The sequence below is a fragment of the Sminthopsis crassicaudata genome, chromosome 3 (assembly GCF_048593235.1).
Source record: "Sminthopsis crassicaudata isolate SCR6 chromosome 3, ASM4859323v1, whole genome shotgun sequence".
Lineage (NCBI taxonomy): Eukaryota > Metazoa > Chordata > Mammalia > Dasyuromorphia > Dasyuridae > Sminthopsis > Sminthopsis crassicaudata.
In genome coordinates, this window is record NC_133619.1 from 250,857,511 (window position 1) to 250,867,333 (window position 9,823).

A 9,823-nucleotide genomic window follows, 5' to 3' on the forward strand; every position below is an offset into this window, starting at 1 on the left:
CATGTAGGGAACAGTGTTATGTAAGGTTAGAAAGATACTATAGCAGACAGGAACTTTCTTCAGAAGGCAATAGGGAACCATATGGGTTTGAGGCAGAGGAACGACATGAATTAGATCTGTCTATGCGGAAGATTAGTTCATCATATAAAGAAAAAGAGACTGAAAAGGGAAGAGAAATAATATTCACCAAAGACAAGTAAGAGGCTATTTCAACAGTCCAGGAGGGCAGTGAGGTCTGTACACTAGTATTAGCGGCAGCAATAGGAATAGAGAACAAATAGTTGTTTCAGTACTTTTTAATAAGGCTGGTTTTCTTTTCCCATTTCTCTCTCCCTTCTCTCTCTAATCCCCATAATGAAAACAATATAGATAGGGAAAAAAGGAATGTTAAATTATAAAACCTGACTTTTAAAAGTGAATATTATATTAAAATGCAAATACCAACCAAAAATCCACAATATTCCAACTAAGTTTGACCTTAATATTTATACAGTCATTTACCAAAGATAAAATAGCTTTTTTGTCCTCAGACTCAAAATAGGTATGGGACAAGAAATTCTCCAGTTAAAATATGTTTGCTATTTTAAGATCCTTGGATTGAGAAAATACCAAATTCTTTGTATTTATAAATCATGGCCATTGTACATCAACTTTGTTCAAAAGTTACAAATGTGGTCAAAAAGATTTTCAGCAATAATTTCCACAATTGCTAATAAAAAGCTTTAGTGTATTAAATCACAGATCTAATCCAATGTATGCCCTCCCCACAAGGTAATTTAATTGTATACCAAGAAATTATATACAGAACCAAATTTACTTCTATTTTTAAGTCATCTGACAAAGGGGTCATTAGACAGGGATGGGTAGCACTTACAGTAATACAAAAAAATAGATCATGAGAACATGGTACTACTATCTATCTAGCCTTAGGCTGTGTTTGTGGATCTCTAACAATAAAATAAACAAAAAAAAAAATCTGTTCTCCTAAATTCTTTCATATTTGTTCCCAAATGCATGAGAGGCTAAAAGAAATTGTAAAGATGTTTAGAGCAAAGGATCATCACAATTATTGTTTTAAAAAAATGAGCAAAACAAAAATTTAGTTTGACCAACTGTTCATCTAACCTTCATCCAGAATTTTTGTGGCACTGCCTAACTTCAAGATCAGCAACCTTACTTCCTTCTTGCTAAATTCAACAGTCTCTTCTCAATTTTTATTTTCTAGTGTGCAGTATTTGACATAGTGGGCCACCCCTTCATTCTCAAAGCTGCCTCCTTTCTTAAGATTCCATATTACACTACTTACATAGTTCTATCTACCTGCTACTTACTTGGGCCTGTTCTCCTAACTGTGAGCATAAGACTTTTGCTCTTCTCTCTATATCTAGTCTCCTTCAGAACTTGCAGTACTATCATATATCAGCTCAGTGTGAATGATTGCTTCCTGAATATGGTCATCTTTTTGAGGTTAGACACTTCTGTACTTTTGCCATCGTGGCATTTCTAGCATCTCTCCCAGACACTTGAACTTGGTAATCTGTTGACTCAAGCTCTAGTCTCTTATCTCTCAACTGTGTATAGGATTTTTCAATTTGGAGAGTATTATAATCTCAAATTCAAAAAACTTGTTATCGTTGATTTATCACTATATCCTTCAAACCCTTTATCCAGATGTTAATCACCAAATTTGCTGATTCTTCCTTCAAACTTTATCTTCATTTCTTCAATTTTCTTCCTATCCTTCAATGGATTCAAGAGCTCATCACTACAGATTACTGCAGAACTTTCCTAACTGATCTGTCTGTCCTTTATACTCTTCCTAAACTACCATTTTCACCCTATCATTCATCATCCTATTCAAAAATTTTAGTGGGGGGTGGAGGGGGCAGCTAGGTGGTGAAGTGGAGCATCAGCTCTGAAGTCAGGAGGACCCGAATTCAAATCTGATCTCAGATACCTAAAACTTCCTAGCTCTGTGACCCTGGGGAAGTCACTTAACCCCAACTGCCTCCAAAAAAAAAAAAAAAAGTCTTAGTGGGTTCCTACTGGGTCAAATACAAAATGATTATTCACATTCATTGTAACTTGGTCTTGCCTACCCAAACTTTCTTATTATTTAGAGCAAGAGAAGATCTGGCGCAGTCACTTTTCTAATACTTGCTTCTGAGTATCATTTATTTATTTTTTCCCTTCTCTATTTTTATACTGTTCCTATTATTGCTGGCCTGAAAAGCTCACCACAATCTATGTCCTATATATCAAATTCAATTTTATCCAATTCTTGTAAATTCATATCCAATTCTAATCTTCAAAACTAAGTTCAAGTTCTGAACTCTTCACGTTGCCTTCCCACCCAAACTCTTAAGCAGAAACTCTTCACTGAGCTTCCATAAAAAACATTAAAAAAAAAAAAAAAAGCTTCCATAAACACATTACATTGTGTGCAAACAACAAAATTCTAAGCTCCCTGGGGAGTAAAAACTGTATGTTAAGCCGATTTTCTATAGTCTCCTCCACTTCTCCACAACTATCATAATGCCAAAAACATAGCATTTAAAAATGGAAGGAATCTCAACAACTCTTCTCTTACAAAAGAGAGTACTATGTAAAGTTCTCTTTAACTGTGAAATTTTCTATTTCTTTTTTAATACTCGATTTGGAGTCAGAAGACCTGCATTCAAATAATTCAGATGTTTTTATGTGATCACAGTTAAAAATCATCTAAATTTCAACAAGATTCAGTTTTCTCATCTGGGAAATGGGGATAATACTATTTATTTCATAGGATTCCCGTGAGAATCAAAGAAGAATGTATATAATAATTGCATAAACCTTAATTATATAACTGTGGTTATTATATAAATGTGGTATTACAGGGTAAAGCTGAGAGATTCATTAACTTGCTCAGTGTTACAAAAGAAATAGAAGAAATCAAATATTAGAAAATATAATTGTCATTTTCCTGTAGAAGAATATACAGAAAAAAAGATGATGTAAAAAATTGTGATATTTCATGTGGAAAAAAAAACTAGAAGATTTAGAGGAAGCTGTAACATAATTCTAGAAAAAATAAGTACTCACAATCAGAACCAAGAACTTCTGATTCCAAATCCAAAACGTTTTATACTACATCACTGTGCTTTCAGGTTAGCACTTTAATAATCAAAAATTAACTAATCACTTTATATGTGTGCAAGATGCTATGTTAACTGCTATGGGTAATAATAAAGTCAAAGCCATAGTCCTATCCTCCAAAAGTTTAAGATAAGACATTTACAGATGACAAAATAACTACAATATAAAAGAGTTTATTTTTTTATAAATGCCAAATGAATTTCTTTCAGAATGTAGAAGAAAAGACCATTTTGACTAGATGATCAGGAAAGGTGTTGAGGAAGTAGGATTTGGGCTCCCCATTGTACAACCATGTAAAAGTTTTAAACAAGTGGAGAGAAGGAGGAAGTAGTACAACCCAAATGGTAGAGTGAGGGAAAAATGATATAAGTAAAGAAGAAATACCAAAGTCAGTGTATTTTGTCAAAAATATGTTTTGTGAAGGAAGAAGGTTGGGGCCAGAATGTAACTGACTTCTTTTAGAGTTGCCTAGAGCATAGCCATTTAGCTTTCATCATAATCTTTATAAATAAATTTAATGGCTAAGAAATGTGGGCTTAAGTGGTCAAAGTCATTGAAATTCATGTGACCATTGAGCCCTTACACAAATTGTAACAACTTCTTTCCAAAGTAGTCCTTTTGACTAATTTACCCTAAATTGGGAGATTTTTTGAGAATAGGAGAGGTATGGGTGGGAGAGAGAAGAAAGTTCATTTTTCTTTTCCAAAAGAACTTGTATACCATATCTCTTGATAGTTCAAGTTTCTCATCATGATGTAGGTGAAAGAAGCATTACTAATTTTTGTTTTAAAAAACTTCTATATGTCATAAGTATAATTAAATTAAAAAAATAACTGTGATTTTGCTGTAGAAAAATACACTGAAAAAATATTGTGTAAAAATATGATATTTCATGTGAAAAAAGCTAGAACAACTTGGAAGTTCAAAAATGTTCTGATTTCAGCTGCATTAAGAAGCATGTTATCTGGTATAGAAGAGGTGATAGCACAGTAGTTGGTCCTCTGGTGCGAAAATATGTGAAGTATGGTATTCAATTCTGCATTCTGCATTTTAAGGAGGAGATCTTCAGGAGAAGGGTGTTTTTAAAGATAAGGATCTCAAAACCATGCTTTTTGTTTTAAAGTCATTTCAATCATATCCAACTCTCTGTCACCCCATTTGGGGGTTTCCTGGCAAAACTATTGAGAGTTTTCTTTTCCTACAGATGAGGAAACTGAGGCAAAGAGAGTGAACTGACTTACCATGGGACACATAGCTAATAGGTATATGAGTTCAAATTTGAAATCAGGAATTCCTGACTTCAGGTCTAGCACTATATCCACTGTGCCACCTGGCTGCCCAAAACCATGTTATAGGAGAGAATGTTTAGCCTGAAGAGAACGGTTTTAGGTGGGAGAGAAACCAAAACATTTTTATTCAAGCATCTGATGAACTATCAAGTGTAGGCCAAAACTGAAGCAAAGAACAGAAGTTCTAGAATGGCAGATATGGGCTCCAAGTAAGGAGAGATTTCCTAAGCATTAAACCAATTCCAAAGAACAACATTCTGACTGAAGTCTACCACTGAAGGAGTTCAAGTGAAAATGCAGAACTGTGGCAAGGTTGCTCCCCTTGTTACAACCTCCAAGCCATCCTTCATTCTTCACTTTTCTACATCACACCCATGTCTCAACAAATCTCTCTTTACAACTTATTTATATTCTCTCCAATCTTATGGTCATGACTAAATTCAGGCCCTCACTACTTTTCTCTTTCAATAGCTTCCTAACTGGTCTCTGCTTCAAGTCTCTCTCCTCCCTAACTAACCCCTTCTCCACACAGTTGCCAAAATAATATTTCTAAAACACAGGCCTGATCCTGCCACTGCTCTGCTCCACTGACTCCCTACTGACTCTAATTAAAAAAAAAAAAAAAATTTTTTAAATCTTGTTTAGTATCCAAAGTGCTTCCTGGCTTCTGTCTTTTTCCAGACTTCAAAATGCTCTCCTTTCACTTTATATCCCAGCCAAATAGGTCTATGTATTGTTCCTCACTCAAGACAAGTGAGCATGCTAGCTCCAGACTTTTCTGCTTTTGCACAATCCACATCTCAAATCTACTTCCTCCTTACTTCACCTTTCAGAATTTTCAGGTTCTTTCAAACCTCAGTTGAATGTTAATGTCTCCTTTCAACCCTAAAATTATCTTGTAAGTATGAGAATTTATGTAGTCTTACAACTTTTCTTGTCTCCTTCCCTCTGAAAAACCATGAATGAACTATGCTCAAAAAGTTATCAAACTGTGCATACCCTTTGACCCAGTAGTGTTGCTACTGGACTTGTATCCCAAAGAGATCTTAAAGAAGGGAAAGGGACCTGTATGTGCAAGAATGTTTGTGGCAGTCCTCTTTGTGGTGGCCAGAAACTGGAAACTATGTGGATGCCCATCAATTGGAGAATGGCTGAATAAAGTGTGGTATATGAATATTATGGAATATTATTGTTCTGTAAGAAATGACCAACAGGATGATTTCAGAAAGGCCTGGAGAGACTTACATGAACTGATGCTGAGTGAAGTGAGCAGAACCAGGAAATCGTTGTATACGGCAACAACAATACTATATGATGATCAATTCTGATGGATGTGGCCATTTTCAACAATGAGATGAGCCAAATCAGTTCTAATAGATCAGTAATGAACTGAACCAGCTACACCCAGTGAAAGAACTCTGGGAGTTGATTATGAACCACTGCATAGAATTCCTAATCCCTCTATCTTTGTCCGCCTGCATTTCTGATTTCCTTCACAGGCTAATTGTACACTATTTCAAAGTCTGATTCTTTTTGTACAGCAAAACAACTGTTTGGACATATATACATATGTTGTATTTAATTTATACTTTACTATATTTAACATGTATCGGTCAACCTGCCATCTGGGGGGGAAGAAGAAGGGGAAAAATTAGAAGAAAAAGTTTGGCAATTGTCAATGCTGTAAAATTATCCATGCATATATCTGGTAAATAAAAACTATTAAAAAAAAAAAAAAAAAAAACAACCACCACCATGACTGGTTCATTTTTTCTAAGGTCTTCCTTTTCATTTTTCATGGTCTTTCCAATCCCTAGCACTCAGCATAGTAGCTATCACAGAGTAGATAAAGAATATATATATTTTTAAGACCAAGTGGTTATTAAGATCTTTTTAAACTCTGAAAGTCTGTAATAAATCATGATCTTTTAAAATAAAATTAACAAAAATATCCACATATAACTTCTTGATCTAGAAGGGATTTCCTAATTAACTTTGATAAATATTTAATGTATTTTTATTGGACTCATGAATTCACTGATACTCCTCTAGTAATGCAGAGCAGCACCTACTACTCTGCAACTCAGTGTCAGGGTCAACAGAGCTGTACAAATTAACAGAACTTGAACTCAGATCTCTCAGACTCAAAGGTCGGCTAAACTGTTGTTTTTAATAACATAAACCTTCTGCAATTAAAAATCTATGGTGTCTGGATTATTAAAAATCTGCATTAAGGTTATATAACAAAAGAATTTGAGTTTCTCGAGGACTGGAATTGTTCCCTTTGTATCCAATGTACCTAACACAAAGTTAACCAAGAAATAAAAGTTCAATAAATGCTTCCTGAATTGAAGAATGCACTCAAGAAAGTTAAATACATTTACCAAAACCAACACTCTAAACCTTGTCACCAAAGAGCACATTTGTAGAAGAGAGCTCACACCTCTAGACCCATCACTAGTGCCAGTAGATTAAAATTGTCAAAGATCGGATAAAATAGTAGAAATTTGGCAATGCTTCAAAGTGGTTACTCCAGAATGGGAGGGTAGTGTCAGTCACTAATAGTCACGGGGGTGGGGGAGGTCTGAAGGTGGGAAGGGAAAATGGAGGATGGAAAGCCTTCAAAGCATTATTCTTAGTCTCTCCCCAATTTAGATAATTCCAATACCACAAAAAAAAAACTTTTTTTTTTTAGTAATGAGCCCAGGAAGATGTAAATTATTCAAAACATTCAAAGAGGTAGTGGGAAAAGAAAGGAGTTTAACAAAAAGACAAAGGAAACAAACCCCTCGCTATCGCAAAGTCAGTATGTCACATTCAGCAAGTCTAGGGCAGAAGGCAGTGTGTTATTTGCATTTTCCGGCACGACTCGTAAAGCACTCCGATTACAAAACTAGGTCACATCCACACCCTCCCCCTCCGGAGGCAACAGCTGATACATGAGGAAAAGTTATACTTCAGCAAGAGCTCCAGGGAAGACTTGGCTATAATAAATACAGCTGCCCAAAGGAGCTGAGAGACCCTGAAAATCCCCCTACGTCGGGAAGTAGTTTGGGGGGAGGCAGCGAAGGGAATGACAAGTAGCGCGTGTCACTTGCATAGTACAATGAGTCTTTCCCTAGGGGTACTTTGCTGCTAAAAGTCACACACTACACTTTTGTTTTTAAACAAAGGTAGATCCGGTGTTGTCTGTTTTAAAAGGAAGAAAATATTGGCCAAACCCTGAGCTCATTCATCTTTTCATCCCCTTCCGAAGAAGCTCGGGGTAACCCTAGGTTCCACCTCGGGGGCCCGAAGGTAGCGTGGGAAAGGAGGAGGGGTTCTCTCTCTCTCACACTCTCACTCACCCAGATCCAAAGCCTGGTTGTACTTGTGCAAGGCTGCGTCCAGCTCGAGTTGATGCCGCAGACTCTCCGCTTGGCTGGCTAGCCTCCGCACCCGACTCTCCGTCTGAAAACATTTCTCGAGCAGGTTGCCCAAGACCACGTTGACTCGAGAGGGGCAGCTGTCCCTTCGACTGGGCGGGGATTTGGCGGATGGGCAACAGGGGCCGGCGGGGAGCCCGGGGTCCGTCTCGGTGCAGCGCTTGCATAAAGTGTGTCCGCAGTGCAGGGTTACCGGGTCGCAGAGCAGAAGCCGGCACCGTGGGCAGCGGAACAAGTCCCAGGCAGCGGTGAGGGTGGAGGACGAGGCAGCGGCGGCGGGAGAGAAAGGGCCGGGGGCCGCAGACGATTCATCCCCAGCGCTCGACTCTCCGCCGCCGGTGCCGCCACCCAGGGCGGGCTCCCAAGGGGGCAAGCGCAATTCCTCGCGGATGGCCAAGGCGCAGCTCTCCACCAGCTCCTTCAGCTCCTCGGGCCGCAAGCTGCCGAGGCGGGCGGCCACGGTGTATGAGTCTAGCGCCTCGGCGGCGCGGCCGGCTCGGGCCAGCGCGTCCCCTCGCCGCAGGCAGAGGCTGCGCTCGGGTTGGGTCATCTCGGCCAGCTGCGAGCCGTAGATCTCGGCCGCCAGTTCGTAGTTGCCGCCGCGGAAGGCCTCTTCCGCCACCGCCAACAGCTCGGGACTCGGGGTCCTGGAGTCCGGGCCCGGCGGCGGCGAGACCGGTTCGGTCCGGCCCGGCTTAGTGCCCATCCCCGCAGGGCAGGGGCGCCCCTCACGCCATGGCCACGCGCGCCGGGAACACTCCGAGAAGGGTGGGGATGGGAGGGGTGGAGAAAGAAAGAAAGGAGCGGAGCGATGAAGGAGAACGAGGATGGAGAGAGGGAGGAGGACGGGGAAGATGCTCCGCTCCCTTGTCCCCGGGCGGCGGCAGCAGCGGCGGCGGGGCTACCGGCGAAGAGAGGAGCTGCCGCCGCCGCCGCCGCCGCCGCTAGTTAGGGATCCCGGCGGCAGCGCGGCGCCCCGAGCTGCGGCAACGACAGCCGGCGGCGCTCGCAGCAGCTGGGCCCGGCCATCAGAGCGGGGAGGGCGGCGGGGCTCCCCGGCGGGGCTGCATCGTTCACCCGGTCCAGAGAAGTGGGACCGGGGAGAGATGGAAAAGATTGGGGTCAGGGAGCGAGAGCGCCCCCTCTCCCGGAGACCCTCTAAACTTCGGGCGCCGGGCGCACCCCCAAGCCCCAAAAATGCCTGAGGTGTGTGCGGGCTGGGCTGGGCTAGGAGAGTAGAGCCGAGCCGAGCACCCTCGCAGACACACACGCACCCTCGTTCTGCTGCCGCTCCGACTCCCGCTCCGCCCGCTCGGCCGCCGCCGGAGACCCCACCCCCACCCCGCGCGCGGAGCCCCCTTCCCCCACCCCGAAGTCGGGGCTAGCCGCGCTGCGCGAGCGGGGGCGCGCGGACCGACTGACGCGCGGGCCGGCGGGCGCAGCACACACACACACACTCACACCCAGTTCTCTCAACACGCAGGCGCGTCGCTGCCCCCGCCAGGCGGGGATGCCGGAGGAGTCCCCACGGCCTCCCGCCGCTCTCCCCGAGGGGTCAAGCGGGGGCCAATGCCAAGCTTGCTTTCTACCTCCACTTACAGCGCCCCCTCTTTTCTAACTCCCCTTTCTCTTCTCGCGTCCGGGAGCTCAACCTCCCAGGCACCAGGTAACCCCAAACACACCCCCCATCCACTCCCACCAAGATCTCTCTCCCTGCCCCTCCCCCGCGCCGCAGGCTCTGGCACAGAGCTCGGGAGCCACGTGAGACCGAAGGCGGCGGCGGTTATTGGCGCGCGCCACTCTTCTCCCCCCTCCTCCTCCCCACCCCGACCCGCTTATGTAATCGGAGTCAGTTGTGTAACTGTGGCGACCCTCCCCCCCCCTTGGCGTCTCCGCCAACTCCTTTCCTTTCTCCTCCCGGGCCGGCGGCCCTGGCAGTGGCTCCGAGCCGCCGCCGCTGCCGCCGCCGCCGCC

At 43.0% G+C, this 9,823-nt stretch overlaps 1 protein-coding gene across 3 annotated transcripts in view; it reads right to left on the reverse strand.

Moving 5' to 3' along the window:
• LONRF2 (LON peptidase N-terminal domain and ring finger 2) overlaps window positions 1-9,526 on the reverse strand; it is an 81,409-nt gene extending 71,883 nt beyond the window's left edge. The window contains exons 1-2 of one of the 3 annotated variants that reach the window (XM_074300400.1): window positions 8,825-9,521; window positions 7,772-8,750 (exon numbers count right to left, since the gene is read on the reverse strand). In XM_074300400.1, coding sequence (XP_074156501.1) covers window positions 7,772-8,750; window positions 8,825-8,878 — 1,033 coding nt within the window. In that variant the 5' untranslated portion in view covers window positions 8,879-9,521. Of the gene's footprint in view, window positions 1-7,771 lie in introns of all 3 variants that reach the window. The other 2 variants (XM_074300401.1, XM_074300402.1) reach the window with 2 other exon arrangements.
• Between the last annotated feature and the right edge of the window lie 297 nt (window positions 9,527-9,823).